Raw genomic sequence first — 18,880 nt, forward strand, 5'->3', positions numbered from 1 at the left:
GATCGATAGATTGATTGTAGTCATTGGGCTCAAATACATGTTGGCTGTGTAGATTTCGCTTTTACAGATTGTAAGTCGGTTAGAAAGACTGGCCAAGGGGCAAATATTTAAATTTCGTCTTTTGATTGTAGGGTTGGGATGCCGATGGTTATTTTACGAATTTTAGTCGATAGAGTACAAAATTGCTAAGCTGTCAATATCCCTACGTTTCCGTAAACCTCTTTACTGCATAATGACGGACGGTAAGTAGCTTAAGCATATTTAGTGGTGCTGCTGGAATAAATATGCCATTATGTACTCAATTTCTATTTCTGTGTGCAGAAGAAGTCATAAGACGTCGGCTATTGATCGACGGTGATGGCTGTGGTGATGATCGCCGGCTGAATGTGCTTCTAAAGACGTTCATTAAGTGGTGCAATACAACGGAAATACCTTCTGAAAGGTGGGTAAACTAATTTTATTTATACCCCTCCGCTTCTGTCAAAAATTCATTTTACTGAAGTCGGTAGTTTGTCAAGGGCAATTATTAATATCATCCACCAAGTACCAATGTACAAACTAATGCGTGGAAGTAGGCATATTTATTTGTGACCAAATGAGTGACCACCTCTGCAGACTATGCTAGTACCGAATGGGCCATAAGAGTGGGCATATTTTTTAATGAATCCCATGATACTGTAGGATACAAGTTCGATTCCATGTCCTTTTTCGTACAATGACATTGAGAAAACATCATTTAATTTCCATCCAATTCGTTGGTAGCGTTCAGCCATGCTGTCACCAATCAAGCAAAAAGCTAAATTCTAATTGCTAAACTAAAAGCATATGGTATAAGTGGTCAACTTCTAGCCTGGGTTGAAAGTTACCTACTTGATAGGAACTTGTATGTTAAAGTGAGCGGAGTTCTGTCCTCTGTCTTCACTGCCAATTCTGGTGTACCACAAGGGTCACATTTGGGGCCACTTCTGTTCCTAATGCATATTAATGATATCAACCTCCCCCTGCATCCATTCAAGTACTTCCTATATGCTGATGATTTAAAAATTTATGGCTGCATCCGATCACTTGAGGATTGTAACAAATTGCAAAATTGTCTCTACAAATTTGAAAAATGGTGTAATGATAACCTCATGGTACTAAACGCATTAAAATGTAATGTAATAACCTTTCCTAAAATTAAGTCTCCAATTATGTACGACTATAGCTTAAATAATGCTACTATCTCTAGAGTTAGTAGAATATGTGACTTAGGTGTTACATTTGATTCATCCCTGACATTTCAGTATCATATCCAATCCATAGTCATAAAAGCTACTAAAACAATGGGTTTCATATTCAGAATTTCAAGAGATTTTGATAATATTTATACTTATAAGATCCTCTATTGCACTTTAATCCGCCCTATTCTTGAGTATGCCTCTATTGTATGGTCCCCGTTCTATAAAATTTACATCAAAGCTATTGAGAGTGTGCAACGCAGATTCATAAGATTAGTATCCTACAGATTTAACATCCTCCATATTATTTATGACTTAACACTATCCCATCTTAATCTGTTACCTTTGGCAACCCGTCGATTACACCTGGACATAACATTCCTTCACTGTTTACTGCATGGAGACATTGACTCTATTCATCTGGTAGAAATGATCCCTTTCCATGTCCCCATTTTAAACACTAGGCAAACATTCATGTTTTCACTCCCTCATTCCAATAGAAATTACACCTTCCACTCACCCTTAACCAGAACTATGCGGAGCATTAACTACAAATGTAGTAACATTGACCTTTGTAATTTAAATCCAAAGAATTTAAAGAGAAAACTACCTTTGTTTGTGCATTGACTTAAATAATTTGTTCTTGTGTATAATGATAATGTCTATTTCCACTGTTTAAGAGATATGTGACTGTTCAATCTATTATTCTTAACTACTGTGTTTATTTTTTCTATTTTTGGTTTTTACAGCAAGTTTATACGATTATTCCTGTATTTTTAAGAGCTTAAAAATATTTCAATCTTATGATAATTGTACATTTTTGTAATTGGGTAATTTTCCCATCAATAAATAAACTATTAAACTAAAAAGCCTCTTGGTACTGTCGGCATAGTCAAGTGGTACTGCTTGCAGATGTTGGTACTACTATTCGTAGTGGCTCTATTCTTCTGTAGTATTTTCCAGTTCTTGATTGTGTGTTTTTACTATATTTCGCTTTTGTTTTACTTTACATAGTCAAGTGACTTTGGACCGGATGCTGGCTCAGCTGTGTCAGTTTGAGTGTGCATTAGCCAGGAGTCGACTTGTTGCTCGTGCTGCTCAAGCCGAAGTAAACAACTACAAACTCTTGTCTGCCAGTGTAGAGCGAGGTTTATCTGATGCAAGAGAAGGTATCACTGCTACGTTAGAAGAATTTGCTCGTGCTAAAGTAGTAAGAAGACAGAGAGTGCGTTATGATGCTCTTGCCAGTGTGATATCAGCTCAGCCGGACAGAAGAGAAACGGCAAAACGCTTGGCTGGCTTAAAAGGAGAATTAAGAGCTTTAGAGGTGAGTGATGGTGGCCATAAGGATATATATAATTTGTATGGGCATTTATATTATCTTCTCTATTTTCGGGGCGTTGTCTTCTACAGCCTATTGCATAATGAAATAATCTTACATCAGCCCAGTGCTCTGGACGAAAGAGTTGAGTGTGGATAGATGGTATTAGTACCATATTTGATTTCGGTTAATAATTTTATTAACAGACTCTCATAAGGCCTAAGTAAATTGTTAGGCTTCATGTTCTGTATTGAAAACGGAAATTGAAGGGCTCAGTGACTAGTAATTAATTAATATATTGTATGAATGCATAATAAAGATACGGCTACATGAGCTAAAGCTTGGGCACCGCAAACCGAAAGTAAAAGTGATTGTAGCTCTGGTCAGTGGCAGCATTTACATATTTGCATCTAAATAATACGGTTTCCTGTTAGATTCCTCTGCCAAAAATCTCTGTTGGTAGCTTTCAGGGTAAGATGTAGATGTAGATAGTAAAACTATCTCAAGTGGAAACAGTTTTTTAGCTCGTAAAAAAACCCACGAGAGGTTCTGTGGTTGTGATGTTTCATTCGTTAAGTTTCATTTCATTTATTTTATTATGAAACTTTCATCAATGCTGTGTGTGTTAGGTGTGTGGATTTTTTAACTTTTAATTAGCCCTAGAACCAATTATTCAATCATTCACATGATGGATATAGCGTTAATCATTTAAGTAGTGTGTATTCTATAAATACTAAACTAACCATCAAAATGTGTAACCTGAGGTTACTATTAAAGCTATTATAATATGTAGATCTTTACAGAAGATAAATCGTGGAGTAGCTATACCATAGAGTGTTATCCCTTACACTGCCCGTAAATTTTTCCTACAGGAAACAAGAGAAATGCTTGACCGCAAATTAGACGTGAGGCGTAAACAGTTTCACGTGCTTGTGGCTACTATCCACCAACTTCAAAGCATGTTGGATGAGGGAACATCTGGAGGTGGTTCTAGCCAGGGCAATGGGCGATCCAGCTCGGCCACACCCAAGCTGGGGGAAGGTGATGGGCTGGACTCCCTCTCGGACAAGAGGGGAACGAAGCGGAGGAGTGGGAGAAGAGGTGGGAGCAAGAAGCAGAGGAGGGACGAGAGCGGGAAGAGAAGCCACCGGAGCGAGGGTGCTAGCGGAGGGGGCAGTACCAGCAGCGGCAGGAGGGGTGGAGGAGCTGGCGAGGAGGGGACGACTCCAGAAGAGGAGGAGGAAGAAGAAGAGGATGAGGAGGAGGAAGAGGAGCCTGAGGACGTGAGTGCCATGATGGACATATCGCTCGACGCATTCGAGGATGAGGATGATGAGGCAAGCGGTGCACTGGTGGACTCCACCAAGGGTGGCTCTCAAGGAGCCCCCCAAATGGAGGTGGACGGTAAGAAGGAAGAAGAATCAGTAAAAGCATGAGAGTGGACTTAAAAGTGCTCAACCGTTTTTATTCTTGTAGTTAAGTGCATTCCAACGGATGCCCTTTTTTTTAAAAAAAAAAAAGATGGTGACACTATCATACAACTTGATGCACATGTGCAAGTGGTTAAACACCTGATGAAATTTTGATGTACATTGTGATACTTCTCACCAGGTGTCTTCAAGGAATTAATTATATTACCCATGCTGTTAAATTCTTACGTTAATAACCTTTTGGCATGTGATGATATAAATAACATGCATTTGCAAATTCGTGGATGAATTGATTACAACATCGTTTAAATATCTCCATTGTGGTCATTGCCAGTAGGTACTGGTGGAATTTAAATGCAGAAGATGATATTCAGCATCATATCCGAGTGTCTCTGTAATCTCATCTGTACACTGATTTTCAATTTATTTCATAGTTGTGGCTACTATTGTTTTCTGTATAAACAATTTCTTAAAGGTATTGTGAGCTTAATTTTGCAATCCTCACAAAGCCCAACATTGGTAAATGTTTATCTTAAACCAGTATTTCGGTGATTAAAGTTTTTCATAGTAAAAATGTAGAGTGAGATATTGCTTTTTTTTAGATTAGCTTGGGCAGCTTTAGGCAGCTTGCAGGGCATTATGAACACCTTGCGCATAACCTTAAATCCTTATGCATGTATGACTGCTTTGCTTTTGTTATAAAGTCAGGGTAATTTTAAAATTTTGGACTGGAAATAAGGGAAAAGTCGAGGATTTGGCAATGGGAAGTTGATGTGAATTCTGCATACCACCAAGGCGCCATGGAAGGAAAAGAACCCCCTCCAAAACAAAGACCTTAATCTATTACAGGATAACTTAACACCTATTATTCAAAGCTTGCGCAAGTGAATGAGCTTTTATTTGACAGATCATGATCTCTATATTTAATTTAAAGGTGGCACTCACAGTCAGAAATGCTTCAAACAACTTCAGGCAATGAAGAAGCAACACCAGCCATTTTATAATCTCCAAGGGCTGTGGGAATACAAGCACCTAAAAGGAAATATTTTACCTTTCATTCCTTTTAGATCAAATGATGGATGCAGGACTATGAAATCATAACCTTGAAACCAATTTACTGCATTGATTAGGAACTTGCATTAATGCAATAATTTTAAATGCATATCCCTCATCGACCAAGCTTTATCTTCACTTTAGATGTTTTAGGTACATGCCTCATTGTAAGGGAAACTCTAGTCTTCCTGTGCAGTGTCCTTATTATTTTATTCCTTCCAAGTTCATCAACAATGTTGTCTTTAACTGCTGCCTTATCACAGTCAACACTTAGTCCTTCTACCCCTTGGTTATCCACTTTGAAAGGGTAATCCACTGGATTGGAGGGAGAATTGTGACTTTCACTCTCGACAGTCAAGATATTTTCTTGAGAGGAATTCCTCAATGTTTCACAGTAATTCCAGTTTGAAATGTTGTCGGATGATACTGGATCCCAATCAGTTTCTTCAATTCCATGAAGGTACCTTGTGTACATTTCACCTTTCAAAATCAACAGGCTTCGAGGCTCCACAAAAAGAGAAAACTGCTTGGATTTTTCCTGCAAGAAAAAAAATAGCTTGACAAAGGCTTTTACAATAATTATGCAAGTTTCACCACAGTGAGAAATCCACAACAAGAAACTGTTTCCAAAATCCCAGTAATTTAATCATGGGAGTTCGAATTAAAATATCTTTCCCCGCAGCCTGTGGAAGCTATACTAGGCAAAATATATTTGACCACTCAAGGGTGGGTTAGAAGAGACTACGTATAACAAATAATAATGATAAACACTCTATGGATAGGCTAGACAAGTCCTCCCCAAAATCAGTACTAATAGGTAGGGCTCCTAGATTATGGTAAATAAAAGCTTCACTTAGAGGTATAAAAATTCAGTATATAAAGTTGTTAAAATGATCAATTTTGTGATTAAGGCTGTAAAAAAAATCGTGAAATAAAACATCCTTTAGCTAGAACAAAAATAAACTTCTATTCATACAAATGCTCTAAAGCAACACAAATCAAAGTGAGATATATCGATCACAAAATAGGGCACAATATTGATACAAGGAGACATCACGAGAGTAATAAATAAAAATCATGAAGGAACTAAATTAAACGAATGGGGATGAGTTGCAGCTGTGATTTCTAAAATTATAAGAGAGAAAAAAATAAGCCATCACCAGGGTTCGAACCCGGGACAGACACTACATCAATTACTAGACCAGTGCCCTATGCCACCCGGCCACGGTGGTACTTCCGAAGGATGAATAACTCAGGGGAATTCATGGTGCGCGAAATCTTTAAATGACAATGGTGCATCTATACAGGGCCTGTTTTGCAACCAGAGTAATTGCATAGGTCTACCTTTTCTCCTTCCATTCTATTCATTGCCCCTATGAAGTCTAGTTCTACCTCATGAGCAGAGTGAGGGAGAATACCCCACTGCTTTTGAATGGATGAAACATAATGAGGGAAATAATTAGTGGAGGTAGTCTTCATTAACCCAGTATTGTTTGTATTTCCTGACCATCAACAGATGATTTCAAATGTAATTTGCTCCATTACATTGCATAGAAAACAGAATCCGAGTAGAACTACACAATACTTGTGGTTTGGGAGTTGCACAACCTTTCCACCTTACAAATGAGCCATCACTGGAAATATCTAGCACATCAAAAAACAGCAAATGAATATGTCATAAAATGTAGGTATTTTGGCGAATAAACATAGAAAGAATTAGTGCAAAATACTGAAGTGTCCCTGCAGCAATAAGTATCCAATTGCAGAATCAGCTTTAAAAATCTAGTAAAGAGTTTGGCTGCAGTGTTTCTGAAGCACTTAAGAACCTTGAGAAAATGCACTGGATCAACTGAACTTTAATTTACTCACAGTTTGATTCAATGTTTTTACATATGTCACGTAACAACCATTAAATATCTACATAAAACTAAGCAGTGTGCTTGGTTTTTGGGTTTTTTTCACTCAAAAACCTAGTTTTTGAGTGGAATCCAAAGTGCTTTCATTTATGATGGAATGGATATATGTATCTCACAAGAACCATCTACAGTCATCTAGACCTACACTATGAACCACTTACTTCAGCTTGTGATCCCCTGGATTCTTCTGATCTTGGTAAATAGAAGTCCAACACAGTATGTGATCCCAAACTCAGAGTAGTAATAGTTGGGTAAAACAGAGGACCATCGAAATGAGGCTGTGGTGAGCAGTGATGAGAAAAAAATGTATTGATCATAAGTAACTTCAACATGACAATATATATTCACGGTAAGGTAAAATCACAATGTATAAGTAAACAAAGAACACCCGGGGTCAATTTTTATGCAAATGCTTTTACTTTGCGTGTGTAACCAAGCCAGAACAAGTAATCAAATTTCCAAACATCCTGATATATACAGTACCCTGTGATAGAAAGATACACACTCATCCACATTGTCACTATCCTCCAGCAAATAGTGGCCTGATGAAAATACAATCAAGAATGAATGGCATTGGATACTGAGTTAAAGAAGAATCCAATATAGATCCATCACTGAAATTTTGCGAAGAGGAAATAACTAACGCTGATGAAGAAGACTGACATTTCTTATGTAATCGGGGTACTAGTTGACCACAAAATTGATTAAAAAACACAAACTCTTTAAAAATTATGGAAATCCCTGAAAGCACTGATTCACTTACATATTCACTGATTATTTTCCAAGGCATTAATTGTGTAAATAGAAACTGGCAGTTCCATTACAGACCAACCGTTTTTAAACCCCAAGCATTTATTCAGACTTATAAATTATAATACCATACATTAAGAGTGCTATGAAGAATCTCGCATTGAATATTTTATTTTGTATATGTTTGCTCTTTCCAAAAATGAAATAAAAAGTCAGCCAGGATGGAAAATGTGAAAATGCAGGAGACGTTCCACTCAAATCTTTTACAGCCAAATTTAATTTGATCACATGATATGGAAAATTATCAATGATAATTCATTACATATTTTTCTTTTGTAAAAACCATATTGAATTTGTTTATGAATTAGGAATGGAAAGACTGAAAATTTCTTAGGCTACATTGTAAAATTTGAGTTAAGTGTAAGGCCAACCTTTTTCAGAATTTTAAAAAGTTGTTACCTGAAACTGAACTATTTTGATGTCACCTACTCATAAAAGGTGGGCAGCATCTTTCTTGTTTTTTTTTTATTTTGTACTTACGAAAAAGTAACTAAACGGGGAAGATTTTTTTGTCGTTTCTTATTTTTCCCTTCCATCAACCAAATTCTTTTCATGAATTCCAATTCTAAGTTTGAGTGAACCACCCAATAGCATGCCGGTTCCACCCTTGAAGAACTAACTTAGGCAGTGGGTCCTAGTTGAAATTCTGCCAATTTTCATTTGATATCTTCAGAAGGTCCCAGAGACTTTTTCACATCAGTCCACTCAAAACAGCAATTTTTTACTCAATGAAAATGAACACGTTTCATTGAACATTAGACCAAGGGCGTACCCAGCATCGAAACTAGGGGGGAAGGGGGGGACAAGCCATGATCGTTAAAGTTGTAGCATTTTAGCATGGGAAAGGAGAATGACACCAACATTTTAAGAAAATTGTAACACCATTTTATTAGTTTTTAAAATTATTAGCTTGAAAAAAATATTTTTGTCTTAATACATGTCTTATGCAAATATCATTTTCAGTAGGTTTAAAGATAGTTTGTTCAAAATTTTCATTTCAATCCAGTCTTGATTTTCCCTAAATAATTTTGCTATTTTTGCATCAAGGAGGGGGGGGCAGCTGCCTGCTGGGTACGCCCGTACATCAGACAGTGCCAACTTACCATTATTCCTTGCCCAGACAAGTATTCATTTATCAGCACATGATTTGGCTTGATAAGTTTCTCAAACACCCCCAAATTCCACACCTTATCTAGATAAAAAGACAGCCACTGTAATAAAAACAAAACAACATGAGTCTACACAATTCTTTTCCATTTCTGTGAAAATTTTCTAAGGAAATCCCTATTACTTGAACTTTTAAACATCACCACTATGCGAGACAATAAGGCCTTCAGTGCATATTTTATTATTTGAGTTACTGTATATAGTTCATATTCAATTACCAGACTCTTGCTTTAGGCATAAATATGACCAAATTGGGAGCCATGAGTCACTGGGCATATGACATTGCTAAATAAGGAGCAATGAAATAAGGTATCAAATCTCTTGAGATATGAAATAAGAAATATCTTTAGAATAGATTGGCATGACTGAGTTTAAATACATATTATCACAGTCCACCAATGGGGTCCTTAAGCTCATCCAAATAGGTGATTGGACTTTGAAGGTGGCTGATCAATAAACTACAGTGCAACCTCGATATAACGACACCCCACGGTGCACTAATAAACACTCGCTATAGCGAATTGTCGCTTTACCGGAGGTGGAGCAAATAATAGCCAATAAACCTGTTGCGAACAGATATACAGGAACAGGAGTGGTGCGGCGACAGATAAACATCTATCCGATAAACGTAAGCATAAATCCAGACGAAAGGCGATGTTTTTTTGCATCACTAAATTTCCTTACTCAAATAACGACTAACTAATCAAACAATTTATAAGCGCCGCACTGAATAAAAATCATACAAAGCATTGTTTCGTCAATCATTATATTTATCGAACGAGAGTTTACCACATAAATTTGAGACTGAGCACTCCATTAACTTCATTTCTAACAGATCGCTAGCAATTACAGAGGCTAAGGAGTCTTGATGAAAGTCTTCCGGCGGTGAAACCCTCGCTATGGCGAGAGCCAACACCGAAAGGGTCTCGTAAAAACGATTTTTTTAACACACCTATTATAGGGTCAATTGACGGTGCATCGGCTATCACTCGTAATAGCGGGGGTGTCGCTATAGCCCGTACTCGCTTTAACGAGGTTCCACTGTACTCAAATAAGCCCATAAAGAGACTGTACAATGATTTGTTTAAGGCCTCGGGTACGATACGAGCAGCGCCGCTCTGAAATCGGGCCTCATTCAGTTGCGTGTAAATCTATTGAGGGTCGGTACGATATGTTTGAGCGGCAAGCGACAGTGAGCGGCGCCCCCCAGTGCCGCTCATGGTTCCAAGTCCAGACCGATTTCTTTTCCACTGCCGCTCGCCGCTCAGTTGATTCATCCTGCAGTGTAGTTGACAATGTAAGTGGAGAAACATCAAAGTAATGAGAATACGGCCAAACAAAGGAAGACTGAAGTTAGAAAAGATGAGAAACCTGAGCTGTTAGAAGATTGCCGCTCGTATTGTCGCCACCGCTGCCGCTCACGTGCCGCCTGGCGCTCGTATCGTACCCGAGGCCTAAAGGAGTGAATTTTGGCTGTGGCACACACATTTGAAATACTTCGACCACATTCATGGGTTTAGGAACATATGTGGTGCAACAAGGTGTCTCTTGTCAAAAAACAAAATTCATGGTAGTTCCAGAACGTTATCGGGTTGAAAGGATAGTAACTTCAAATAGTTTTGAACTATATATCAAGTGTTCAGGCTTCACTTGGTGGAACCACATATCTATAGCATTTAATAACTCACTTTGTAATTTTCTGACCCTGGGTTTCAACTACTTGATAGTCATTATCAAGGTGATCAAATGGTTCACCGAAAGCTGTTCCTCATATACACAGTGAGGGTGTAAGGGGATGGAAGGCAGAGGAAAGGGAAGGAGTCAACAGGCAAGGAGTGAGTGGCACATAAAGAGTCACACACTCCTCGCCTGTAGGTAAAAATTCTGGAGTTTGACTTAGGACACATTCAGGGGGAGTGAGTGCTCAGGGCACTATCATGACTGATGTAGAATTTTCCCCTGAATGCAACCATATCATAGCAACTAAATGTGAGTCTCTTTCATCGGAGCAGTCATTTTGGCTGCTACAGTATACTAGCCTGAGCACTCTTTGTTGTTTCCTAATCAGTTAGGCTGAGTATATGCTGCATAGTGGTTCACATTCGTGCTGAGCCAAAGCTCTAAGCTTTCACTGCCTCTGAATGTGCCCTATTAACCCTTTCCCTACGAAGGCTGTATTTCTATGGCTTGAATTTTCCGACGCTAAAGGCCAAAGGCCGTGTTTCCATGGCTTGAATTTTTCGACGCTAACGGCAGAAGGCCATGTTTTCATGGCTTTGTGGACAAGCATGGCTTTGCGGACAAGCATGGCTTTGCGGACAAGCATGGCAAGTGGGTCCCAAGCGCCATCAGGGTCCCTAGGCACGAGAGGTCCGACCCTTTCTTATTGTCTGTGTGGGGATTATCTCGGCGCATTCCGGCACTAATGTCCCACTCAAGGAAGGTATTCATAGTCACTTATTTGTTTACAAGTTAGAATAATTAAAAATGTACATGTTGCATTTATTGAAAATCAATGCCAAGAATTACATTCTGGATTTTCTGCTGATCGGTTCCAAATTTTAAACGGAACTCTAGCGTTCATATTTACTGAGTTCATCATCACCTAGAACAAATTTTGGAGACGCTAGGGTTAGATGTTTAATTGTTATTTTTAAACCTTACTAGCAAATTTATAGGAGTGATATTGTTATGATTTATATCTAAAGATATACGTTACTCTGTTAGCCACATCCTAAGTGCACATTTGACAGACGCGGATGAGGAGAGTGTGGATTTGGGCATCATGGATCTAAAATATGTTAATATCATAAATCGTAAATACCTAGAAGTATGCTAGGTAAATTGAAAGATTTCATTCCCTTTAAAATATTTGTTGCTCTATGATATAAATGCCCTTTTACTGAAAACCCTAAAAATAACTGTAGAACTCCATTTAAAGGTTTTACAGGCATTGCAAAATGAAAGGTATATTGATGAACTGACATTTGCTGCAATGGTAACAATTAAAAAAAATTAAAATCGCACTATTAATAATAAACTGACCGCAAAAGTATGCCGTGATGGGCCGCCTTCAGGAAAAGGGTCAAGGATTATATTTGCCCAGTTTCCGAGGAAAGGGTCCGGCATCCCGCTAGGCAAGGTCATTGAGTGGAGGAAGCGACTACCTCGACAATTCCTTGCCGAGAAACAACTCCATACAGGGCGAAAAAGTAATGCTCAAAGCCTTCGTACAGCCAAAACCAACTTTTCTTGAAGGAGCCCAGTGCGAAAGGGTTAAATCAGGAATTTTATGCTACTGATAACCTTTATTTACTCTCTTATCTCATTCCTAGGATTTTGAGTACTGATAAAATAAGCTCTATTTATGAAGCATAAAACTCTTTAAGGGGTAATTTGGAATGGCCTAATTCGTTCCTAATATTCTAAAGCCGGCATTCCCAAACTGGGGTGCGCGCCCCCCTGGGGGGGGCGTGACACCCAAATGAAATAAAAAAAAAATTACAAAAATAATTTCCTCAGATCTTTGAAATAAAGTCTTTCTAAGTTTTCATAATTGTTTTTGTAAAGTTTCAATAAAGTTGTAAACTTTATCAAATAAGGTTACAGTTTTTAAAACTACAAAACACACAAGAGTTCAAGGTTCTCAAAGCAGTTTTTTTTTTCAAAAAAATTTTGTATCAGTAATTATATTCGTTTTTCATGTCATACTTGTTTTAATTTTCATCATACGTACAATTATTGAATCTTTCCATTCTGCGTTACCGCATTTAACAGTGAACAAAAAAATCTACCTACTTACCGTATCAAGTACGCACAGACTTGTACGAGTACAAGTAGGAGTTGGTATGTACGGCACCGTGGAAATAGGGTATTGCAAAATGGAAAGCTGATATGTGTAGCGGGGGTGGGGGCGCGGTACAAAAAAGTTTGGGAACCCCTGTTCTAAAGAGTGATTGGAAATATCATTAGTGCTATAACTGTTGAGAACCAACTATCTAATTATCAGTCCCTTGCAACATCTCTTCTTCTGTTTCTGAAACTCTTAAAAGGATTTTCCTAATCCCGTTGCAACAGATGTCCTAATTGGTTGGCTCCATGTATTCTCACTAATTTACCAAGAAATAAATATCACCCGAGAGGCAATTTCTCTGTGTAATGGTGGGAGTACCAACAATAGACACAGTATGGCCATGGATTCCAAAAACGTCAAGTAAGATCAAGGGCAAAAAAAAGAACTTATTAGGTGGATATTACAAAAGACAAGCCTAATCTTATTCAACTAATTAAGGAACCTAGTCAGTGTTGATACAAATTTCCTGTTTTGATTTCACTGACTTTTTCCAAGTTCTCAATATAGTGACATAGATTTTTTCAGAAGTCACTACAATATTATGTCAAGCTCAGTCTAATAACTTTTCGATTTGATGGTGCTGATTAACAATAATAGTGATAAGAGTAAAAGAGAATCTTATCCATCACATTCAGAGATAGATCCATGTATTTCTTGAGGAGAGAGCTCAAGCTCCTGAGAAAGGGTGAAAGCTAGAGTTTTGAAAATGGACTGGTGGGTGGTGAAATTTGAACACCCACAATATGAGGCGACTAGCGGATGAGAGGCTTCAGAGGGAAGGGGTGCCTCATGGCTCAATTTGCCTAAGACCAAATTTACAGCCATGCCATTTCATTGAATAATGATAGCATGACTTAATATTTACTAAATACAGGAGTTATTTTTTTTATGCAAGCTCAAATATTGTTACCAACGTTTTCACACTCTCATATTTAAAATGAACGTAGACATTTTAGTAGCAGATATGGACAATCTATTCCATGATTATTTAAACCCCATGTTTTCTCATTTTGTCCAGGGATCCCTGAACAAAATAGAAAACATGGTTTAATCGATTCGTGTACATTTAATCAGAAAACACAAGTATACAGGCATAGTGCATTCAATAGGTACCCTATAGTCTAACGTGACTTCTAATCCACCTGGTTATTTCCCTGATAAATAGAACCAATACCTACCTCCGGTATTTTTTCCACCAGCATTCCATTTGGGTGGGGAATACCACCCCAATTTTGTAATCGACGATTAGACAGCTGGGTCCACTTCGGTTTCGGGACTTTATATACCTTTTCGAGCAAAGTTGCTTCTTCCAATTTTGACACAAAATTAGGAATATAATAAACAGTAGAAGGAGCCTTGAGTATAAATGAAAAATATTTATTAAGCTTCGGTGTAATGCCACGCAATGGAACAAAATCTGAGTGTACTTAACCAGAACTAATAAATGACTTACACCATCGATACGGAACTTATTTATGGCTGCATTATCGAATTCACCATTAGGAAGACTTTCAATTTGTATTCCATCCATATCCCAACGACAGCAATATCAGTTCTGTCATTCAAAAATTTCTGAACATAGCAGAATGAAAGAGCAATTTATTTATAATTGCGCTCAAGCCGAACGGGTCATTTGATCAACTTTTATCTTAATGATCGAATCATGTGTGGAACATAGCACAATGTTAAATATCCAAAATGGTGGTGAATATAGGTTTCTTATTATTCTATTAAATTTAATAAATTCACATAAACTGTAAATTAGAACTTTGTTAGAAAAAATATTCATAAAACTGACTCTTTTCTCGGCAGAAAATGACCCGTTTCACCCGATTGATGCAAATCTCATGAACGAAATGATGCGATAGAACGATTAATGTCGATTTATACTAGACTATCGACATATCGAGCCGTCGATAGAGACAGATGAAACGCGCGTAACTACATAACTACTATGAATTTCAGTGAAGTCAGGAAAAAGTAGTTTATTTTTGTAACATTTTGTTCGGTCTACTGTCCCGGAATAACTGCTGTGTTTCAACAGTTTAAAGTCAGTGTTTAAATGTTTATGTCGTGTACGTTGTTGTGCTTGCTCGTCTCTTGGTTGCATTATGCCGTTGGTGATTATTACTGGTCTCCCGAGCAGCGGAAAGACATCTCGTGCTAATGAGCTGAAAACTTTCTTTGACAGCCAGAACAAAAATGTTCATATTGTTAGTGAAAGCGATGCCTTCGAGGGAACTGAAAAAAATTCTGTTTATAAGAGTTAGTTTCTCTACATCTGAGTGATGTAATATTTTTAAGCCAAATTGGAACTCAAAGCATTACTTATTATTTCAGATCCAGCAAAGGAAAAAGAAGTTAGAGGTATATTAAAGTCAAGAGCACAAAGGTACATACTTCCTCCTAATTGCAGAGTATCATGTTTGTTTTGAATGGCAGCATGAAGTCAATTTCTTTTCTTTGACTTTTCAGACTTCTTGATGGAGACAGTGTGGTAATTCTCGACGCTGGAAATTATATTAAAGGTACAGCTGTAAGCAATTTCTTTGCGATAAGATAGACGTTTTAGGATTGAATCACTATTGTATTTTATTTATTACTTTTCAGGTTATCGTTATGAATTATACTGCATGTCAAAGGAATGTAAAACGACTCAAATTACAGTTCATTGTCAAACTGCTAGTGGCGAGGCTTGGTCTTGGAACCAGGAAAGGACTAACAATGCAGAAAAATACACCCAAGAAGTTCACGATGCATTAGTAATGAGATACGAAGCTCCTGATAGTAGAAATCGATGGGATTCGCCGTTGTTTACTGTTCTGTCGGCCGACTGTTTGCCCACTACGGAAATAATGGAGTGTCTTTTCGAGAGGAAGGCTCCTCCACCAAATAAGTCTACTCAGTGTGTTAGTTTCGACTCGTTTAATTATTTTACTTTTATTCTTTAGTTACTTTTAAATACATCGTATTAATATAGAAATATTTATTTTTACAGCAACCGATTTCCTCTACCAATTTCTTGTATGAAATGGATAAAATTACGCAAAACGTTGTCTCTGTGAGTATATTATGTTACATATTTATTGTTTGTGGTTTAGTTACAGGTGTATGAGTGTGATATTTTTTCTGTTAAGCTCATACATATTTTATATGCAACATGCTATCTATAATTAGAGTAATTAGAGATGAGCTGATGACAATAATTAGCTAATAGCAGGAATTCTTGTCTGCTTTCCCTCTGGGTCATATTTTCCATGACCAGCATTTCGATGCTCTACTTCTGCAACATCATCGGGGCAGACGAATGTTGAACTGAGGTTCCAGTTGTATACCCTTGTCTGAGGGATCAGGTGCCACAGTATTGGTCTGTCACAGCCAATCCTGTGTTTGTTGTACGCCTTTGGTTCTTTAATGTCTTCAGGATAGGTTTCAATGCCTTCAACACAACCACACCATCTGATTTGGCAATGTAGAGATTTGAACACAAACCTCAACATATCGATAGGTTCATGAAGGAAATAATTAAAATTTTATTGGAAAAGAAGGATTACAATCAGGGCTCAGGCTGTACTATCAATCAATTTATTAGTCGTTAAATGATATAAATCACAATAGACATCGTCAAAAATAAAAAAATATATTTATAATATACAATTACAAACAATGAAGCGAATTACTACATAAAAAACAATGTAAAGTTCACTTATTAAAATAATAATTGGCCCATTAGTCACAAAGACCTGTGAAGTCCCCAGACATGTATTCTTCAAAAGAATATAGGGGTTTCCTACGCAACCATTTCTGGATCGTTTTTTTTTTATTATTAGTGTCTTTTAGTTTCACCTCTCTTGGCAGTATGTTGAATGCCTTAATAGCCATATTTTTAAAATTGTTTTTGGACTTTGACAATCTATAGAAAGGTGTATCAAGGTCTTCTTTATGCCTGGTGTTGTGTGTGTGTACATCAGACCTACTAGTCATAATTGTAAGGTTGTCTTTGGCAAATTTTAAAAGCTCAAATATATAAAGAGAATACACAGTCATAATTCCTGACTGGAGGAAAAAAGGCTTGCAGTGGTCCATATGCTTTAGATTGAAAAGTGACCTTATTGCTTTCTTTTGTAGCAATAGTACCTTATTTGCATTGGGAGCATTCGACTATTGACTACACCCTACCCATAACCTGGCCAAATATCTCACCAGTAATTTGGGTCCATATGTAGGTTCCAGTATACACCACATTAATAACTTAGATGAATTCTTGAAGATGCTTTGTGATATTTGCCTAGAGAAAAGAGACATTCTCGTTAGCCTAGACCTTAGTTGTGTCATTATTCACACCATTGCTGCTGGCAGGTACACTGTGTCCTGAGCATCGGATTCAACAGCAGAAAAGAGACACTATTTCGCCAATTACTCACCTCCACCTATTTCTTATGCCATGGTGGAAAAAATCAATACAAAGCTCATTGGCATCTGAATATGGCCAGCTCAGAAACTTCTTGAAGAGCTCTCCCTTCTTAAACTTTGTAAACTTACTGTTCTCAAGCAACCGGGAATTTTTAAATTATTATGAATTTCACTCTGCAATTTTCAGGTGGTTTTCTAAGTATGTCAGTAATTTCCATCTGTCCAGAATTTTCTCTGCACCTTCCCACTTGAGATTTCTTGCTCAAATGATTTTCTACTCCTGCTTGGCCTGTTCAATCTGCGACTCCTTCAATGTATTAGTAATCTCCCCCATGACCTAATGCCCTATCCTGAATCTGGCACCTCTTATCTATGTGCCCTGCATCCTCTGCGTGTGGTGGTTTTCCATTGCCTTCCCAAAGCAAAAAGCATTTTAATTCAAGAATTTGGTTGATTTCCTTCTTTTCTTGTTTATTCTCTACCTACATTATTGTCTGACATGCTAGGTGTTGCAGAAAACATCTTTGGATTGTATTTTTGTATGGTTGCATTAAATTCATGTCAGTGTCATTTTTAAAAAATGGAGAGAACTCTATTTGCTTTTATTTTTGCATTTACCTGTTGTAGAGTCCTTCTGGGGCATCAGAGTAACTGAACCCAGATGGTTTCCCAAGTTATTGATAGATGGGGATGTGGTGTTCATGATTTCTCTAACCTTGCATATCTAATCAGCCTCCCACCTTGCTATCTATCTTTTCAGGAAATTCTGTCTGCATATAAAATTGGAGCAGAGAGCAACATCAAGATTAAAGGCAGTTCCATTGATTTTTCATCCCCTGGTGGTGTCCTTTCCGCTCCCCAGTTAGCTAGGTTAAGGAGACAATTTCTATCATACACCAAGATGAATCCTCCGCGGGATGAAGACATCTCTGCCATCCCTGTTCATTTTGTACAATTCCTAAATCACAGAGTGTCTGAGTGATCTTACCTGTTTCAAGCTTCACTGAAGAAGTAAATGAACTGTGTGTAACATATGCTGTGTTAACTCAATGAGGCTCTCTAAAGGTCTCACAAATTTTTTAACAAAAATTTTATTCATAATAAATTAATTTTAAGTATACTGTGGGGTGATTTCTTTACCTTTTTTATTTTTTGTGGTGGTGGTGTGTGGTGAATTATAATAAGAGGTTTGGTATATCTGAGTTGGAGCAAATTTCATTCTTGTTGGAATTGTTCAAAATCTTCCTCACATGCAGGTGGGCCGAATAGCCAAGTAATGATCCACGTAAGTAGTTTATTACCTTCCCACCTTATGAAGCTCCACAATCAGTTATGTATTCATTATTTTAACTCTTAGATGTTCTGATGAAGAATTTGAAAATAAACACAGTGAAAATTTCCTGATTGGTATCTTCAGGCCAATTTGAAAATGTGGACCATGACATGAATAAGTTTTGCATCTCAAGGCATTATGATAGGGTATTTGCTCAAGTTACTTTAAGCATTTGTCAGCTCAAGTGAGTTTAGAAATTAGCCAATTTCATCACCATTGTTGTATTTTCTCTTATGGCTGGGTTATGTTAGCTGTGGCTCTATCACTCCGCAAGTGAAGAGCCAGAATACCCTGCTTTGCATATTACACTATTCATAATTAACCTATTACAGTAGATGCCGGTTAATTGGGACATATCGGGACTTGT

At 37.5% G+C, this 18,880-nt stretch overlaps 3 protein-coding genes across 3 annotated transcripts; 2 read left to right on the plus strand and 1 right to left on the minus strand.

Moving 5' to 3' along the window:
• Window positions 1–29: 29 nt before the first annotated feature.
• Window positions 30–4,546, plus strand: LOC124157728 (THO complex subunit 7 homolog). Its single transcript, XM_046532705.1, has 4 exons — window positions 30–242; window positions 322–442; window positions 2,232–2,544; window positions 3,411–4,546. Exons 1-4 carry the CDS (start codon window positions 233–235, stop codon window positions 3,972–3,974), a joined length of 1,008 nt encoding a protein of 335 aa, XP_046388661.1. The 5' UTR covers window positions 30–232; the 3' UTR covers window positions 3,975–4,546.
• On the minus strand, window positions 4,050–14,392 carry LOC124157729 (alpha-ketoglutarate-dependent dioxygenase alkB homolog 6). Its single transcript, XM_046532706.1, has 5 exons — window positions 14,221–14,392; window positions 13,946–14,122; window positions 8,851–8,958; window positions 7,099–7,215; window positions 4,050–5,559 (listed from the first exon to the last, which is right to left on the minus strand). Exons 1-5 carry the CDS (start codon window positions 14,296–14,298, stop codon window positions 5,137–5,139), a joined length of 903 nt encoding a protein of 300 aa, XP_046388662.1. The 5' UTR covers window positions 14,299–14,392; the 3' UTR covers window positions 4,050–5,136.
• Window positions 14,393–14,689: 297 nt separating this feature from the next.
• Window positions 14,690–18,300, plus strand: LOC124157731 (protein KTI12 homolog). The gene is made up of 6 exons (XM_046532707.1): window positions 14,690–15,032; window positions 15,108–15,159; window positions 15,243–15,295; window positions 15,378–15,676; window positions 15,766–15,828; window positions 17,941–18,300. The coding sequence occupies exons 1-6, from the start codon at window positions 14,879–14,881 to the stop codon at window positions 18,160–18,162; spliced, it is 843 nt and encodes a 280-aa protein (XP_046388663.1). The 5' UTR covers window positions 14,690–14,878; the 3' UTR covers window positions 18,163–18,300.
• The last annotated feature ends 580 nt before the right edge of the window (window positions 18,301–18,880 follow it).

The sequence above is a fragment of the Ischnura elegans genome, chromosome 4 (genome assembly GCF_921293095.1).
Source record: "Ischnura elegans chromosome 4, ioIscEleg1.1, whole genome shotgun sequence".
Lineage (NCBI taxonomy): Eukaryota > Metazoa > Arthropoda > Insecta > Odonata > Coenagrionidae > Ischnura > Ischnura elegans.

Bases quoted from the DNA above. Each gene is read 5' to 3' on its own strand.
- LOC124157731 (XM_046532707.1), top strand. From the start codon at position 14,879: ATGCCGTTGGTGATTATTACTGGTCTCCCGAGCAGCGGAAAGACATCT. The intron at 15,160-15,242 runs GTACATACTTCC...TTGACTTTTCAG, and splicing joins TTAAAGTCAAGAGCACAAAG to ACTTCTTGATGGAGACAGTG. The intron at 15,677-15,765 runs GTTAGTTTCGAC...TTATTTTTACAG, and splicing joins CAAATAAGTCTACTCAGTGT to CAACCGATTTCCTCTACCAA.
- LOC124157729 (XM_046532706.1), bottom strand. From the start codon at position 14,298: ATGGATGGAATACAAATTGAAAGTCTTCCTAATGGTGAATTCGATAAT. The intron at 14,123-14,220 runs GTAAGTCATTTA...TTTATACTCAAG, and splicing joins ATAAGTTCCGTATCGATGGT to GCTCCTTCTACTGTTTATTA. The intron at 8,959-13,945 runs GTAGGTATTGGT...TTTTTATTACAG, and splicing joins TGGTGGAAAAAATACCGGAG to TGGCTGTCTTTTTATCTAGA.
- LOC124157728 (XM_046532705.1), top strand. The intron at 443-2,231 runs GTGGGTAAACTA...TACTTTACATAG, and splicing joins ACGGAAATACCTTCTGAAAG to TCAAGTGACTTTGGACCGGA. The intron at 2,545-3,410 runs GTGAGTGATGGT...TTTTTCCTACAG, and splicing joins GAGAATTAAGAGCTTTAGAG to GAAACAAGAGAAATGCTTGA.